This window comes from Bos javanicus, chromosome 29 (genome assembly GCF_032452875.1).
Source record: "Bos javanicus breed banteng chromosome 29, ARS-OSU_banteng_1.0, whole genome shotgun sequence".
NCBI lineage: Eukaryota > Metazoa > Chordata > Mammalia > Artiodactyla > Bovidae > Bos > Bos javanicus.
In genome coordinates, this window is record NC_083896.1 from 12,975,058 (window position 1) to 12,994,407 (window position 19,350).

A 19,350-nucleotide genomic window follows, 5' to 3' on the forward strand; every position below is an offset into this window, starting at 1 on the left:
TTCTAAGTATTTCTTTATTGTATATTTGCTCCTTTATTACTTGCCTCTTTGATTAGATTATAAGCTATGTGAAGGCAGTAATCATATCTAGCTTGTTCACTGTTTTATCTCTCGCACTAACCACTGGTAGGCACTAGAGAAATACTTATTAAATGAATGACTGTCTTTAACCACTGACTGTCATTTATCTGTATATCCTATTAGCTCCAGGGCAGTTGCTATACAGGATGGTGGCGCAGTGACAGAAGCACCTGAAAGTAATCAAAGGAGCTACTTGGTTGTGTTTGAACTTGCTGTCATTGTTCTGAGCTTTTTGGTTTCAGCTGAGGATATCCTTTTCCTTTCCTTTATCTTTCTTACAGTGCCCTTATCATTCAGACCGGATGAATGCTGAAAACAATGAGTAGTCTATCGAGTATATTTTTAAGGTGATGATTAAGAGTCTCTAGAGCCCATTTTATAGTGACACCGGGACTGAAAATTGGATGTTGGAGTTCCCCGGAGGAAAACTGCTGCTATTTTCTTGAGTTGCTTGCTTTTGTGGAGGATCTTCATGTGGACATATTGTAAAGTTTAATTTGGAATGCTAAAAGCCTTTAAAGCCATGTATTAGTCAATATAAGAAAAACTTATTTTAAGCAGTCTCTGAAGAGAGAATGCTGTAAGTTGTCTGTTTCAGCAGTTCTTACAGTGTTATTCACAGAAGATCCTTTGTGGGGCAGGAGGAGTTGTATTTTAGCATTGTGTAGTAGTATCTTCTTTGTATGTATTACTTAAAACAGTAGTTTATTGTTTTGACAGAGGTAACTAGGTAGAGATTGTGGTCCCTGATGTCTTTTGTCTCACCAGAGAGAAACAGAGACTGTCAAGTTTGAGAACAATTAGATTCTCACTTTGTATAATTTCTTGAAATAGGTTTTGAATAAAAAGGGTAGAAGTAAAATCTGCTTTGTTAATTTCCATTAAGTGCTACTGGGAGCCTGATGGCCTTGGAACTCTTTCACCATTTACTGGAGTTCTTATATTTATAATGGACAGAGTCAGTGCAGAATCAGTTATTAAAGGATGATAGTGGTGGTTACAGCTGTTCGGAAGACTTCCTTTTGTTTATTGCTGTTTTGCAAATACAGCTGATGTCATACACTGGCCTCCAAAACTGTTAGAAAATAAATGTGCATTATTTTAAACCTCCCAGTTTGTTGTACTTTGTTACAACAGCCCTAAAATACTAACAGAGATGGTCCTCCATAGAGGTGGTGTTGAGAGTAAAGCCTGAAGGAGCCAGCCAGTGGAAGAACTCCGGAAAGAAGTAACAGAAAATTGAAAGGCTCAGAGACTTGGAATGTTGACTGAAGTGACTTAGCAGCAGCAGCAGTATGCTGCTGAATGAGCCAGTATGATAGACATTTTATAGGAAGCTATCATTCAGGTTAAATAGCTGTGCACTGGCCAAGAACCACAGCTTTAAGTGCTTTACAGCCCTAGAAAATGTGACTATAACCCTGTCACACCTATTGCACAATTGCACTCATTTCCCAAGATGGCAAAGTAATGCTCAAAATTCTCCAAGCTAGGCTTCAGTAGTACATAAACTGAGAACTTCCAGATGTTTAAGCTGGATTTAGAAAAGGCAGAGGAACCAGAGAACAAATTGCCAACATCTATCTGTTGGATCATAGTAAAAGCAAGAGAGTTCCAGAAAAACATCTACTTCTGCTTCATTGACTATACTAAAGCCTTTGACTGTGTGGATCACAACACATTGTGGAAAACTCTTAAGAGATGGGAATATCAGACCACCTTACCTGCCTCCTGAGAAATCTGTATGCAGGTCAGGAAGCAGCAGTTAGAACCAGACATGGAACAATGGACTGGTTCCAACCTGGGAAAGGAGTATGTCAAGTCTGTGTCTTGTCACTGTACTAATTTAACTTATATGCAGAGTACCTCATGCAAAATGCTGGATGAAGTACAAGCCAGAATCAAGTTGCCAGGAAAAACATCAATAATCTCAGATATGCAGATGACACCACCCTTATGGCAAAAAGTGAAGAGGAACTAAAGAGCCTCTTGATTAATATGAAAGAGGAAAGTGAAAAAGTTGGCTTAAAACTCAACATTAAAAACATGAAGATCATGACATCCAGTTCCATCCATATCTCTTCATGGCAAGTAGATGGGGAAAGAGTGGAAACATTGAGAGACTTTATTTTCTTGGCCTCCAAAATCACTGCAGATGGTGCCTGCAGCCCTGAAATTAAAAGACACTTGCTCCTTGGAAGAAGTGAACGTGAAAGTCTTTCAGTCGTGTCTGACTCTTTACAACTCCATGGACTATACAGTCCATGGAATTCTCCAGGCCAGAATACTGAAGTATGGGTAGCCTTTCCCTTCAGGGGATCTTCCCAACCCAGGGATCAAACCCAGGTCTCCTGCACTGCAGGTGGATTCCTTACCAGCTGAGCCACAAGGGAAGCCCAAGAATACACAATAAACCTAGATAGCTCATTAAAAAGCAGAGACATTACTTTGCCGACAAAAGTCCATACAGTTAAAGCTATGGTTTTTCCAGTAGTCATGTATGGATGTGAGAGTTGGACCATAAAGAAGGCTGAGCACCGAAGAATTGATGCTTTTGAACTGTGGTGTTGGAGAAGACTCTTGAGAGAGTCCCTTGGACTGCAAGGAGATCAAACCAGTCAATCCTAAAGGAAATCAACCCTGAACATTCACTGGAAGCTGAAGCTCCAATGCTTTGGTCACCTGATGCTAAGAGCCAACTCATTGGAAAAGACCCTGATGCTGGGAAAGATTGAAGGCAGGAGGAGAAGGGGACAACAGAGGATGAGATTGTTGGATGGCATCACTGACTCAATAGACATGAGTTTGAGAAAGCTCCAGGAGACAGTGAAGGACAGGGAAGCCTGGCGTGCTGCAGTCCATGGGGTCACAAAGAGTCGGACACCATGAGCAACTGAACAACAAAAACCCTGTCTCAAAGTCATCCCTGACCTTTTACCTTTATACACTTCAGCAAGATGCTGATTAGTCCTTCCCCTGCCCATCTAATCAGATTTGCCTGAGTTAATTTAGACTTATTTATCTTCCTGTTTCTCCTCCAAGCAGAGGGCATACAGTTCTGGTTCCTCAGCTGCCTGGGTAAAGCTAAACTATTATGAGTCAGGTTTAGATTTTATGTTTGGGTTCTCCCTCAGACATGTGATTTGTCTGGGCAAAAGGTACATACGACTACAGCATTCTGTAACTCTTCCAAAGGCAGTAACAGACCCTTGCAATCAATCAACCTGCACAGACTTGACTCTGGGAACTTTGATTTCCATTCTCATTGCTTTGAGTCATGCTTTTCTCTGAAGCTGTGTTGGATTTGTTTTAATACCAATTGCAGAGCTAGGATGTATACATTCATTCTATGTATATTCATTGATTCCCGCCCCACCCCACCCCCCCGCCTTGGTGGCATCGTGTGGCAAGCAGGATCTTAGTTCCCTGACAGTGGATTGAACTCAGGACTCCTGCAGTGGTAGCGCAGATTCCTAACCCCTGAATCACCAGGGGAATCCCTATTCATTGATCTTCTACCATGTGCCAGATCTTATTCTACTCACTGGGGACTTAGCAGTGGACAAAACAGACAAAAATCTCTGCCTCATTAAGGCTCTATTGCTCGTGTACCTATTTCACTTACTGTTGGTTTAGAGAGGCAATCTCAGATTTCAGGTTTCTCTTTATAGGGAGATTTTAGGTGTTAGCCTGGTGAATCTAATATCATCATCTCTTAAATTATGTATCTTCTGCTACAAACAACAGCAGTTCCTGAATATGCTTGTTCTGCAGAGTTCATCATGCTCTTTGCTTGACACGCTTTTCTGTACTTGAAAAATTTCTTGTTACTCTTCAGAGTTCAACTCAGGTATCAGTTCCTCAGTGAAGCCTTCCATGATTCCCTTGGGTCAGACTGTAACCTCTCAGCTCCCACAATACTTTGTATGTAGAACTTACCATCTTGTGACTGTTTGTTAGTTATGCTCATCACTTTTTTAGATTAAAAACTTGAGAAATGGAATTGTATTTTAGTTCTCTTTCCTAATGCCTGTTACTTAATGAGTACTCAATACACATTTTTAAGTGAAAGAGAAATTAAATATAGATGTGATTTAGTATAATTTACGTATGACTATAGTGAAATAGGAGCTTCCCTGGTGGCTCAGACAGTAAAGAATCTGCCTGCAATGCAAGAGACCTGGGCTTAATCCCTGGATTGGGAAGGTTCCCTGGAGAAGGAAATGGCAACCCATTCTTGCCAGGGAAATCCCATGGACAGAGGAGCCTGGTGGGCTGCAGTACATGTGGGTTGCAAAAGAGTGGAACACGACTTAGCGACTAAAGAACAACATAGTGAAGTAGAAATACAGGCATGTACATTATAAAATAAAAAATGTATCTTAAATGTAGTCTCAAGTGTTTACAAATCTATTTGCTAATTGTCATGCTAAGTCACTTCAGTCATGTCCAACTCTTTGTAACCCCATGGACTGTAGCCTGCCAGGCTCCTCTGTCCATGGAATTCTCCAGGCAAGAATACTGAAGTGGGTTGCCATGCCCTCCTCCAGGGTATCTTCCTGACCCAGGAATTGAACCCACGTCTCTTTTGTCTCCTGCATTGTCAGGTGGGTTCTATACCACTGAGCTACCAGGGAAGGCCTAATTATCTTACAAGTATAGAAAAAATGCACCAGCCTAACTCTAGAATCCTCTAATTCTCTTTTAGAGTCACCTTCCCCCTGCAAGAGTAATCACTATTCTGACTTCTAACAACATGCATTTTGAACCCTGATATTAAACTATGTGAATATATCTTTGTTTGAAAAGAAAGATTTAAAATAATTGAAATCTCTATAACTCAGGTTTTTTTCATTTCAGACTTAGGACTTGAGATTTAAGTTCCCTTCCTGTCCTAAAATTGTTATGACTCTAATATTTAAAACTTAACAGTTCTCCCACTTTATTGCTTATACAATACTGCCCTCTGACGACGTAATATTTCCTAAAATTTAAATAGATAATTTCAAACTTGAGAGCTTAGGCTGTGGTCAGGTAATTCTAGTGATAATAGCTCCCTGAAGCCACACTAAGTTATTGACTGTGAGGTGCTGTGATAGAGTTGTTTAGCCAATAGATGATACCGGAATCTTCCTCTGCTGGAGCACTTGACTATTCTTTGACAAAACATGTATTGATTTACTGGAATGTTTTGGGCCTTCTAAAGGGCAGGACATAAAGACAGCATATTAAAAGCACAGACATTACTTTGCCAAAAAAGGTCTGTCTAGTCAAGGCTATGATTTTTCCAGTAGTCATGTATGGATGTGAGAGTTGGACTATAAAGAAAGCTGAGTACAGAAGAATTGATGCTTTTGAACTGTGTTGTTGGAGAAGACTCTTGAGAGTCCCTTGGACTGCAAGGAGATCAAACCAGTCCATCCTAAAGGAGATTAGTCCTGGGTGTTCATTGGAGGGACTGATGTTGAAGCTGAAACTCCAGTACTTTGGCCACCTAATGTGGAGAGCTGACTCATTTGAAAAGACCTTGATGCTGGGAAAGATTGAGGGCAAGAGGAGAAGGGGACGACAGATGATGAGATGGTTGGATGGCATCACTGACACATTGGACATGGGTTTGGATGGACTCCGGGAGTTGGTGATGGACAGGGAGGCCTGGCGTGCTGTGGTTCATGGGGTCACAAAGAGTCGGACATGACTGAGCGACTGAACTGACTAAACTGCAAGGGCAGGATATCTTCACCTTTGTTTTAATATTAGAGTACAGGATATTATGATGTCATAGGATTTTGGTAATTTAGAATATGATTTTCCTTTTGGAGTCTTCCTGAGCACTTTAAAATTTTGCTGTACCCATTTTCCGACCAAGTATGTACTGTTAAAAATATAATTAGATGCCATTGTGATATTTATTTATACCATTATTGAGTTCGTAATAGCTTCTCTTATATTTTCTCAAGCACTAGCTTGATATATATATGTCTATGAGAATTTAACATTAACAAGAGGTCCTTATTATACACAGAAATATGGGAAACCACATTTAGAAGATTTGAACTGCATTCGTTTAATAATTATAAAGTATCTGTCTTGTAGAGGGGCACTATGGTAGCTATTGTGTTCTTGCCTTTCTAACAATCTGTTAGTAGGTGTAGGAAGTTGGATAGCCAAACTTTTTTCCACAGTGGATTCTCATATATCCTTTTATTCCCTTCTCAGTTTGTTATTTTACCTTTAAGTAAATAATTTATATCTAAGAGTTTCTTTTTTGAGACTAAGAGTAGGTTACAAATAATATGTAGAAGGAAAGAATACATTTCTCTTGTGTATATTAATATGCACAGAAAGATGTTTGAAAATATGCCACATCTTGTTACATAGACAGATGATCTGATTTGAAGGGAATCTCTGAGCAAACATCTACCTTCCTTGTTAAAATAAACTAGACCTTCTATGATTGGCAATGAAAGGAGCATCCCTGTGGGGAGGGAAGGACATTCCTGTTTCTTAGACTCACCTTCCTCTTGGAGGGACTTGTGATCCTTTTCCTTGTCACCATCTCTACTCTGTCATCAAGGGACACTGTTTCCTTTTTAATTCTTTAAGTCAAATTTACCCTCCAGTCTTTCCTGGTATCTTCAGACTAAGCAACAGTTAGAACCGGACATGGAACAACGGACTGGTTCCAAATTGGGAAAGGAGTATGTCAAGGCTATCTTGTCACCTTGCTTATTTAACTTACATGCAGAGTACATCATGAGAAGTGCCAGGCTGGATGAAACACAAGCTGGAATCAAGATTGCTGGGAGAAATATCAATAACCTCAGATACACAGATGATACCACCTTTATAGCAGAAAGCAAAGAGTAACTAAAGAGCCTCTTAATGAAGGTGAAAGTGGAGAGTGAAAAAGCTGGCTTAAAACTTAACATTCAGAAAACTAAGATCACGATATCCTGTCCCATCTCTTCGTGGCAAATAGATGGGGAAACAGTGAGAGACTTTATTTTCTTGGGCTCCAAAATCACTGCAGATGGTGACTACAGCCATGAAATTAAAAGATGCTTGCTCCTTGCAAGAAAAGCTATAACCAACCTAGACAGCATATTAAGAAGCAGAGATAATACTTTGCTGACAAAGGCCCATCTAGTCAAAGCTATGGTTTTTCCAGTAATCATGTATGAGAGTTGGACCATAAAGAAGGCTGAGTGCCAAAGAATTGATGGTTTTGAACTGTGGTGTTGGAGAAGACTCTTGAGAGTCCCTTGGACTGCAAGGAGATCAAGCCAGTCCATCCTAATGGAAATCAGTCCTAAATATTCATTGGACGGACTGATGTTGAAGCTGAAGCTCCAATACTTAGGCCACCTGATGCGAAGAGCTGACTCATTAGAAAAGACACTGATGCTGGGAAAGATTGAAGGCAGGAGGAGAAGGGGATGACAGAGGATGAGATGGTTGGATGGCATCACCAACTCAATCGACATGAGTTTGAGTAAGCTCCGGGAGTTGGTAATGGACAGGGAAGCCTGGTGTGCTGCAGTCCATGGGGTCACAAAGAGGCGGACACAACTGAGCAACTGAACAGCAAAAACTTTCCTGGTATTTTCAGAATACAGATGAATAAAGGTAGTGTTGCCAAAATCTTGACTGTGCACCAATGCTGAAGAGAAATACAGAGACAGAGTTTTGGAAGGTTAAGAAAAATGGCTTTATCTTTGCCCAGCAGAGGGGAATACATAGCAGGCTAGCACCTTAAGAACTGTGCCCCTTTTTGCTTGGGAATGGGGAGTTTTATATCATTCTGAAGGTCTTGTATTATTTTTTTTTTTTTCCCTGCAAATTTTCAAAATGGCCACAGCTGGCTTTAGGTAACTCAGCAACCAGGACTGGTGTCACTGAAGTTATCTAGCCCATGGCCTTTTTGAAAATGCAGAATGCTACAAGACAGTGTAGGGGAAGAAGAATGTCAGGTGCCAAGTACAATACATATGGAATCAGAGAGTAATTAGTTTTGTTTAGCTTTGTAAAGGGCAAGTCTAGCTATAAAAGTGTTTGTTAGTAGTAACAGCTAAAGAATAACCAAGATTGTTTAAATCTTGCAGGCCTGTTTGACTGGTATGTACCAAAGGCTGTTCACTCATTTCTGTTTTTGCAGCAACAGTAGAACATTCGAAGGATTCTTGAAATGTTCTGATGTAATCAAGTGAAAACAAGTCAAGAGTCACCCATGATCTGATTCATAAGCTATAGCTTGCTCTCCCATCTAGTCCCAGCTCAGGGGCTCCTCCTGCATGAGGGACAGCTTAGGCAGGCTCTACTTTTCTCCACCCAGAGACCTGGAAGCTGGCAAAACCCCACCATCCTTTCAGATTTTGGTTCCTTCTGGAAGTTGTGTCCTTCTACCATGAAGGTGTCTACCCCTTCAGGGGAGGTCCAGCTTGCCCAGAAACAATGTTAGTCTCCATTTAGGAACTCTAACAGAATGTCATGCCATAAATCTAAGATTAATACAGGGCACACACCATCAAATGGAGGAAAGGAAGTCTTACCTCATTTCAATGTCTCTGGTCTAGAACTGGACACCAGAGAGCCCTCTTTCAAGGTACCTTAATTTGAAGTGTGAGTCTGTTTTTTGCCCTGTGTATTTTAGTAAAATTCTGTTGTTACTGTATATCTGGATATGTAAATGAAACCCAACTGTAAACCAATTTTCCTAAAACTAAAGCCTACTGAGTAAGAGTCAACATTGTTTTCTTTTTATAAGAGTCAGATAAGACCGAGCGACTTCACTTTCACTTTTCACTTTCATGCATTGGAGAAGGAAATGGCAACTCACTTCAGTGTTCTTGCCTGGAGAATCCCAGGGACGGGGAAGCCTGGTGGGCTGCCGTCTATGGGGTCGCACAGAGTTGGACATGACTTAGCAGCAGCAGCCTAATTAAATGAGTTAAAAACAATATAGTAACAATTACTGAGTTAAGTCAGTGAAAAGACCATATTCTTCAGTAAAACTGTTCGTATATGGGTGGGAATGTGTACTTCATTTTGCATATCTAGGAGAAAGATACCCTAGTGCCCCCTGCTAAAGTTGAAGTTTGTATCCAGCCCTATCTGCAATAGTGTTACAATGAAAAAAGCAGACTGGATTTTGTGAGAGGTAGGATTGGGTAGTGAAAAACACACAGGAAGAAGAATTGTATTTTATTTATTAGTTATATTACCTTAGGCAAGTTATCTGACCTCTCTGAGCTTTCGTATCCTTATTTATAGGATTGGTGTAATGAACATGCTCCCAGAGGCTGATGGGGAGGATGGTAAGGCGATCTGTGTAAAGCACCAACACAGTACCACACCCGGAATAAGTGTTCTGTGTTACTCCCCGCTCCCTTTCTCCAAGTTGCCACCAAAACTGCTTCTAATAGGTGTGATGTTCTTACAGGCTTTTCTGGATGTGGATTTTATTTTTGAGTAGTTTTAAAGTCCATGTAGTTATTGTTGCCACAATAAACTATTTAAAGGATGTTCCCTTTGTTTCTTCCTGTCTACCCATTCTCATGGATCTCTTCTATCCTCTACAAGGTGAAGGAGGGAAATATCTCTTGAAATATCTCTTGAAACAGGACCATATTGTAGAGAGAACTGCTGTGTGTGACTAGAGGTGTTCTCCCTTTTTGAGATCATGTTTGCATGGCTTTTATGGTGCTATTATTTTAGTTATCTCAATATACCAAATTGAAAAAATAATTAAAAATTTGAGGTTTGCCTCTGACTTGTAACCTTGGCCAAGCCACTTGACCTCTTTGAGCCTGGTTTTTTTCAGTTGAACAGTGCAGATCAACTGGCTTCTAAGTCCCTTGTCTCTGTTTCTGTTGTGGTTTATAAAATTTCTATTCAGGATCCCATAGCTGAAAGTGGTATGCAGCCCTCAGCTCTCCACAGCAGAGGGCACACTGCACCTAGTGTGCCGGGCCATTAGGTATTGGAAACTGTCTACAGTTGTATAGTCTGAAGTGGGTATCCCTGATGATCAGGAAGAGTCAAGAAAATTCTGTAAATCAATGTTTTACAAAGGATATTTCACTACTTGTTTCTAGCTCTTTACTATTTAGCTGAAGCACCCAAGAAATAGGAGATTTTGACATTCTAGTGGGATGTCCTATAATTATGTGAAGAGCTTTGTCACTCTCCACCTCACTTACCTCATCTTGGTATCCCATTCTTGGGACCGGTGTGCAGATGGGGTGGAGTGGAGAGCTAGCATTCCTTGAGCATGCATTATACATTAGGGACTCTTCCTGGTACTTTAGTTATGTTTAATCTTCACAGTAATCCTTTGAGTTGTATGTTATTATCTTTATTTTATATAGGATGAAAATGGGGCTCAAACAGGTTAAGTGGCTTGCCTGAGGCCTCCCAGTAACAATTCAAGTTCACATCTGTTAACTCCTGAATCTGCTTTCTTTCTGTCATACCAGAGTTCCACCCCCTTTCTCCCAAATTAAACAATTAGGGATTGCTAGGAGCAGGAGTGCCCTGAGAGTGGCCATATAAGGAAGTTTGGCTTTCTCTAAAGTTCTTGTGGCTCTTGTAATTCTACATATAAGCCTTTTCTCAAAGCTTGGCTCTAAAGTCAGTGGGTAAATTGAAAATCACTATGGCAGAATTATCTTTGAGAATACCAGGGGGAAGTCATCTTATTAGAGAGCCATGTACTCCCTTTCTTTAACTACAGCACAGCTAGTCTTTCTTCCTTTGTTGAAACAGATCATGGTTTTTCCTGTTGAGCTTCAAATGATGCAGTTGGCATGTATTTAGGGGCTGTGGTGGATGGTAATTCATATCTTTGAGCATCAGAGTCTCATTCAGCATTGTGTGTGTGTGTGTGTGTGTTAGTCACTCAGTCATGTCTAACTTTTTGCAACCCCATGGACTGTAGCCTACCAGGTTCCTCTGTCCGTGGTGATTCTCTAGGCAAGAATACTGGAGTGGGCTGCCATTCCCTTCTCCAAGGGATCTTCCCTACCCAAGGATTGAACCCAGGTCTCAGCATAGTGAGAGGCTTACATATTAGAAGTATTCTGAAACTTCGATCAAGAGAAGGAAGAGCAGATTCATGTCTTATTTAGGGGCTTAACTCATTTGTTCTCAGAACATTAGCTGTACTAATGAATGCACACAATTGCTTGGTATGCATGTGTGCTAAGTTGCTTCAGTCATGTCTGACTCTGTGTGACCCTAAGGATTGCAATCTGCCAGGCTCCTGTCCAGGGGATTCTCCAAGCAAGAATACGGGAGTGGGTTGTCCTGCCCTCCTACAGGGGATCTTCCTGACCCAGAGATCGAACCTGTGTCTCTTAAGTCTACCTGCATTGGCAGGCGGGTTCTTTACCACTAGCGCCACCTGGGAAGCCCCAGAATTACTCGGAGGCCTTGTTAAAACACAAGTTACTGGGTTCTACTCCCCGCAGTTTCTAATTCAGTAGGCCTGGGAATTTGCATTTTTAACAAGTAGGCCAGAGAATTTGTATTTTTAACAAGTTCCTAGATGAAGCTGATGTTGGTATCTAGGGACCTTACATGGAGAAACAGTATATTAATTTGAACGGAAGCAAGTGGAATCACTTGTCTATCTTTCCTTCACTGTTTGTCTGTTTCTCTTGCTCTTTTTTACTTTGAGTCTTAGTGAGCGTAGTTGAATTAGTTTGAGTTGAATTAAGGAGCTGTGGCTCAGTCACTTCTTTATCCGGTTGCTCAGTTTACTTCTTGGCCTAGAACAAGTACTTGGCCCATTCAGTTGATGCTTGTTGGATAAGTGATTGAGTGAGTTAATGTATGTCATATGTGCTTGCTAAGTCGCTTCAGTCACGTCTGACTCTTTGCGAACCTATAGAGCCCATCAGCCGAGAAGGCAATGGCACCCCACTCCAGTACTCTTGCTTGGAAAATCCCATGGACAGAGGAGCCTGGTGGGCTGCAGTCCATGGGGTTGCTAAGAGTCAGACACAACTTCACTTTTACTTTTCACTTCCATGCATTGGAGAAGGAAATGGCAACCCACTCCAGTATTCTTGCCTGGAGAATCCCAGGGATGGGGGAGCCTGGTGGCTGCCGTCTGTGGGGTCGCACAGAGTCAGACACGACTGAAGTGATTTAGCAGCAGCAGCAGCAGCAGCAGAGCTCATCAAGCTCCTCTGTCCAGGGGATCTCCAGGCAAGAGTACTGGAGTGGATTGCTGTGCTCTCTTCAAGATATGTCATAGGAGGGTGTTTTTTTTTTTTTTTAGCACATGGATATCATTATTATATACCTGCCCCATACAAACTGCTTATTTTACTTAATGGTAAATAGTCTTTATATTAGAATAGCCTGTATTTTAAGACCATATATGGTAAAGATTGTGGACATTGGGAAGTGTGTATAAGGTGTAGAGTTGAGAAACTTGCATTTTGGAACCTGTGGTACGAATGTGAAGCGTGTGTGTGTGTGTGTGTGTGTGTGTGTGTAGATGGAGTGGTTACAGGGAGTTCCATTTCTTTTGGAATGGTCTAGAGAAATCTTGCAAGGTCTGGGTTAGGTCAGAACCAACTCCTGCCCCAGGGAGGTTGGAGCAACACTGGATCAGCCTATGTGTGCCCCAGACCAGACCCTGCATTCTCACTCCTGTCCCTCCGGAGCACTGAGGAATTCAGACCTTGTGATCCTAAAGGCTTGGTGGGCTCTGTCTGTTGTAACTCTTTAAATTCAGATAGTTGTATGTGAACTTTACCATATTATAGTATTTAACAATTGCATTTTTTAAGTGGTTAGTTCATTTAGTGAAGTTCGATTTAAGCTCAAAATTGTGTCATTTTGACATGATTTGTATTGTATCTGGCAAGTCTCAGTATCCAATATCTTTTGTCTCTTTTAGTATAGATTAAAATTTTTTTCCTTTAAATTCACTTTACTTTAACAAAAAAAAAGAAAAATTTTTTTTAAGTATTTTTTGGCTGCATCTTACAGCATGCAGGATCTTAGTTCCCCAACCAGGGATTGAACCTGTGCTCCCTACAGTGGAAGTGCGAGTCTTAACTGCTGGCTCAGTCTAGGAAGTTCCCATTTTACCTTTTCACTTTTTTTATGCTGAAGTATTTTTTTCTTCTTTTCTTAAATACTTTTATTCATTTATTTGGCTGTGCTGGGTGTTTGTTGGTGCACAGGCATTTCTGTTGTTGTGGCGAGTGGGGGCCATTCTTTAGTTGCGGTGTGTGGGCTTCTCATTGCTGAGCATAGGTTTCAGTAGTTGGAGGCATGTGGGCTCAGTATTTGTCCTGAGGCATGTGGGTTCTTCCTGAACCAGGGATCAAACCCGTGTCCCCTGCATTGGCAGATGGATTCTTCACCACTGAGCCACCAGAGAAGTCCTAAGCTGAAGTGTTTTCAAGTAAATTACAAACAGCATGATATTTTCTCTCTAAATCCTTTATATACAGCTGTAAAATAGAAAAACTTTTTCTTATGTAGCCAAAACAATATGATCACTCCTAACAAAATTAATGTTAATAAATCCTAGTTTGAACAAACAAGATGTAAATCACAATTTAGGACAACTGGGTTAATTTAAATATTACCTAGTCCATATTTAAATTAACCCAGTTGTCCCTAAATTGTGATTTACATCTTGTTTGTTCAAACTAGGATACAGTCTGGAATCATGCATTGCATCTGACTATTATGTTCCTTAAAATTTATTGTAATCTAAAACAAACAGTCCTTTAATCAGATATTACCTTGCCTTTTTGTTATAAAATACCTTATCTTTGAACTTGTCTGATCGCTTCTTTGGAGTATGTTCAGCTTGGTTTTCTACCTTTGTATTTCCCAGAAACTGGAAATTAGATACAGAGACTGGACTGAGATACAAACTGAACATTTTTGGCAAGAATTTATCATGGATGATATGTGTTTTGTGTTGTGCAATGTGAGGAAATACATAATTCCTGTTCACACCACTGTTAGTGATGCTAACTTTGATCACTAGGTTAATAGGCTGATCTTGTGACAGGTAGTAATATGAATATTCATTTTCTTATCATCCATCCTCCTAATGCTTTTAACACTATTTAGTAATTCTTGCCTGAATCAGTAACTTCACTAGGGTTTGTCAAATACCATTTTTCTAATCCTGTCATTGCTTCTGCATTAGCTGACATTTGATAAAACAGAGCTATTTTTCATCAATTGGGACTATTTAGTACCCTGAAATACGATTCTGTTGGAAAGGCAAGTTAAATGTTGAGTTCTTTGCTTTTTTATTTACAACTTCTAAATGAGGAGTTGGCTTAATAAATAAATGGTGAGGAATAAATATTTTTCTTGCTTTCTCTTTTTTGATATCCTTATGGAGTAATGGATTTTCATGAATCAATTAAAATATGGAATCAAATGTTTTAATTAGCTACAGTCATTATTCTTTTTATGTTCCATTTGTTTTATGTTCAATTAATTAAAACTTCAGCCAATGATAGTCCTTTGAATAGCATGAAATACCAAGATCCTGGCCTTTGGAATGTCAATTGTTATTGGGATGATAGACCTTTTCAATGGTCTTTCTAGTCCTTGAATTTCAATATTGAAAGTTTCAATAATGAAAATTTAAGTAGTAAGGAATGTCTGTATTTTAAAAATTGCTAAGTTCATATACTATTTCCAATTCAATTTTAACATTATTGTGTTTTTAAGTGGCCACTTGATTTTATAATTGTATATTTTACACGGAAAATCTCAACCAATAACATTGCTTTATCTTAAAATATGAAGAAAATGATTTCAAAATAACATCAATATTACTACTACTAATGAAACCAAATGAGGTTTGACATTTTTTTATTTTTGTAGCATAGCTTGATTTGAATGGAAGAATAATATATGTACTTTTTAGTTTTTAATTACTTTCCTTTGAAATATGTCGTCTGTTTCTTTTTTGTCATAGGTTGATCACTTTGGATTTAATATCGATAGAACTTTTAAACAGCGGTACCTAATAGCTGATAACTACTGGAAGGAAGATGGTGGATCCATACTTTTCTACACTGGTAATGAAGGGGACATTATTTGGTTTTGCAATAACACGGTATGTGCAGATGTGCTCAATTTCTTTTTTATTATGATCAACTAGAAAAAAATCTTTTGTAGTATATATGACCAAATAATTCTGAAGTTTAAAAAAAAAAGATAAACTCACAAATAATAGAGAAACAGCAAAAGTATGTGAATAGGCAGTTTACAAAAGAATAAATACAGACATCCAATGAGCCTGTTCAGCCTTAAAGAATTACATGTGAAAAGAATGAAATATGATACTATTTTTGGACAACTGAATTTTAAAAGATGAAAAAATATCCCAGCTTATTTCACAATTGAACTAGGATATGGCAGAAATGGGAGTAGGGATGTCATAACTATGTAATAAATATAGTTTATTGTTATTATTACAGTCTAGAATGAGAACACAAAGGCAGGAATTTTTGTTTGCTGTTCAGTGGTGTATCCTCAATCCAGGACTGTTTTAGGCATATAGCAGCTACTCAATAAATATTTGTTAAATGAATTAATTAATAAAATCTAAACAAAGCCAGTGCAAATAAGAAAAAAAAATGCAAGTTTGATTTTCAAATAGGAATGGACGAAGGTAGATTTATTTTAGCTTTCCTGTTGTACTATTTTTCTTATATTTGTGAGGAAAAAAAATACTGTAGCTGTTAGCTTGCTTCTCTTGACTATTTATTCTATCTTCTTTTATAATAATGCTTAAATCTGTTAACAAAACTTAATTAAGACACATGAAAGGAAGAAATTTTCCTTTTTAATCAGCCAGAGCTAAGACTGCTGCTGCTGCTAAGTTGCTTCAGTCGTGTCTGACTCTGTGCGACCCCAGAGATGGCAGCCCACCAGGCTCCCCCATCCCTGGGATTCTCCAGGCAAGAACACTGGAGTGGGTTGCCATTTCCTTCTCCAATGGATGAAAGTGAAAAGTGAAAGGGAAGTCGCTCAGTCGTGTCCAACTCCTATCGACCCCATGGACTGCAGCCTACCAGGCTCCTCTCTCCATGGGATTTGCCAGGCAAGAGTACTAGAGTGGGTTGCCATTGCCTTCTCTGAGAACTAAGACTAGAAAATGTCAACTTTATACCAGAAAGCTAGTCTGTGAACTACCTTAGGGTGGGGACTGAATCATATTTTCTCCACTGCCAATGTCTGACATGGTGCTTGGTATTCAGAAGGTCTTAGTAAATGTTGAACTGAACTACATTAAAAGCAAAGATATGAACCCAATTATGTTGTATTATTGTATTCCATATTTCTAATTATTTCCTTGGGAATAACAATCCTTAGGATGTTATTAGTCTAAATATGTTAGTTGAAAATAAAATAATTCCCTAAGAACTGATTTCCTAGATATCTATTTCTCTTAGATGAGTGACAGATAAAATCAGAATTTATTTTCCATCAGATTCCTGCTCTGTAATTCTGTGAAACAACTGAGGCTGCCTTGTCTCCCTTTCACTTCCTTGTGCAATTGCTCTTTTATGCCAAGGCAACGGGTCTTCTCCAACATGACAATTCAAAAGCATCAATTCTTCAGCACTCAGCTTTCTTTATGGTCCAACTCTAACATCCATGCATGACTACTGGAAAAACCATAGCCTTGACTAGACAGACCTTTGTTGCAAAGTAATGTCTCTGCTTTTTAATATGCTGTCTAGGTTGGTGATAACTTTCCTTCCAAGGAGTAAGTGTCTTTTAATTTCATGGCTGCAATCACCATCTGCAGTGATTTTGGAGCCCCAAAAAATAAATTTGCCATCTATTTGCCATGAAGTGATGGGACCAGATACCATGATCTTAGTTTTCTGAGTGTTGAGCCTTAAGCCAACTTTTTCATTCTCATCTTTCACCTTCATTAAGAGGCTCTTTAGTTCCTCTTCACTTTCTGCCATAAGGGTAGTGTCATCTGCATATCTGAGGTTATTGATGTTTCTTCTGGTGATCTTGATTCCAGCTTGTGCTTCTTCCAGCCCAGTGTTTCTCATGATGTACTCTGCATATAAGTTAAATAAGCAGGGTGACAATATACAGCCCTATACGTCAGTACTCCTTTTCCTATTTCGAACCAGTCTGTTCCATGTCCAGTTCTAACTGTTGCTTCCTGACCTGCATACAGGTTTCTCAAGAGGCAGGTCAGGTGGTCTGGTATGCCCATCTCTTGAAGAATTTTCCACAGTTTATTGTGATCCACACAGTCAAAGGCTTTGGCATAGTCAATAAAGCATAAATAGATGTTTTTTCTGGAACTCTCTTGCTTTTTCCATGATCCAGCGGATGTTGGCAATTTGATCTCTCGTTTCTCTGCCTTTTCTAAAACCAGCTTGAACATCTGGAAGCTCATGGTTCACGTATTGCTGAAGCCTGGCTTGGAGAATTTTGAGCATTACTTTACTAGTGTGTGAGATGAGTGCAATTGTGTGGTAGTTTGAGCATTCTTTGGCATTGCCTTTCTTTGGGATTGGAATGAAAACTGACCTTTTCCAGTCCTGTGGCCACTGCTGAGTTTTCCAAATTCACTGGCATATTGAGTGCAGCACTTTCACAGCATCATCTTTCAGGATTTGAAATAGCTCCACTGGAATTCCATCACCTCCACTAGCTTTGTTCGTAGTGATGCTTTCTAAGGCCCACTTGACTTCACATTCCAGGATGTCTGGCTCTAGGTCAGTGATCACACCATCGTGATTATCTGGGTCGTGAAGATCTTTTTTGTACAGTTCTTCTGTGTATTCTTGCCACCTCTTCTTAATATCTTCTGCTTCTGTTAGGTCCATACCATTTCTTTCCTTTATTGAGCCCATATTTGCACGAAATGTTCCCTTGGTATCTCTAATTTTCTTGAAGAGATCTCTAGTTTTTCCCATTCTATTGCTTTCCTCTATTTCTTTGCATTGATCGCTGAGGAAGGCTTTCTTATCTCTTCTTGCTATTCTTTGGAACTCTGCATTCAGATGCTTGTATCTTTCCTTTTCTCTTTTACTTTTTTCTTCTCTTCTTTTCACAGCTATTTGTAAGGCCTCCCCAGACAGCCATTTTGCTTTTTTGCGTTTCTTTTCCATGGGAATGGTCTTGATCTCTGTCTCCTGTACAGTGTCATGAACTCCATCCATAGTTCATCAGGCACTCTGTCTATCAGATCTAGTCCCTTAAATCTATTTCTCACTTCCACTGTATAATCATAAGGGATTTGATTTAGGTCATACCTGAATGGTCTAGTGGTTTTCCCCACTTTCTTCAATTTAAGTCTGAATTTGGCAATAAGGAGTTCATGATCTGAGCCACGGTCAGCTCCTGGTCTTGTTTTTGTTGACTCTATAGAGCTTCTCCATCTGTGGCTGCAAAGAATATAATCAATCTGATTTTGGTGTTGGCCATCTGGTGATGTCCATGTGTAGATTCTTCTCTTGTGTTGTTGGAAGAGGGTATTTGCTATGACCAGTGCATTCTCTTGGCAAAACTCCTATTAGTCTTTGCCCTGCTTCATTCTGTACTCCAAGGCCAAATTTGCCTGTTACTCCAAGTGTTTCTTTACTTCCTACGTTGCATTCCAGTCCTCTGTAATGAAAAGGACATCTTTTGGGGGTGTTAGTTCTAAAAGGTCTTGTAGGTCTTCATAGAACCGTTCAATTTCAGCTTTTTCAGCGTTACTGGTTGGGGCATAGGCTTGGATCACCGTGATATTGAATGGTTTGCCTTGGAAATGAACAGAGATCATTCTGTAGTTTTGGAGATTGCATCCAAATACTGGATTTCGGACTCTTTTGTTGACCATGATGGCTACTGCATTTCTTCTAAGGGATTCCTGCCCACAGTAGGAGATATAATGGTCATCTGAGTTAAATTAATCCATTCCAGTCAATTTTAGTTCACTGATTCCTAGAATGTCAACATTCACTCTTGCCATCTCCTGTTTGACCACTTCCAATTTGCCTTGATTCATGGACCCAGCATTCCAGGTTTCTATGCAATATTGCTCTTTACAACATCAGACCTTGCTTCCATCACCAGTCACATCCACAACTGGGTGTTGTTTTTGCTTTGTCTCTGTCTCTTCATTCTTTCTGGAGTTATTTCTCCACTGATCTCCAGTAGCATATTGGGCACCTACTGACCTGAGGAGTTCATCTTTTAGTGTCCTATCTTTTTGCCTTTTCATACTGTTCATGGGGTTCTCAAGGC

The 19,350-nt window shown here is 39.7% G+C and overlaps 1 protein-coding gene across 5 annotated transcripts in view; it reads left to right on the top strand.

The window, feature by feature from the left end:
• The window catches only part of PRCP (prolylcarboxypeptidase), an 86,159-nt gene that overhangs the window by 26,783 nt on the left and 40,026 nt on the right, over nt 1–19,350 (top strand). For all 5 annotated transcript variants that reach the window (XM_061406136.1, XM_061406135.1, XM_061406138.1 and 2 more), the window contains exon 3: nt 15,056–15,196. In XM_061406136.1, the coding sequence (XP_061262120.1) occupies nt 15,056–15,196 (141 nt within the window). The remainder of the gene's footprint in view (nt 1–15,055; nt 15,197–19,350) is intronic.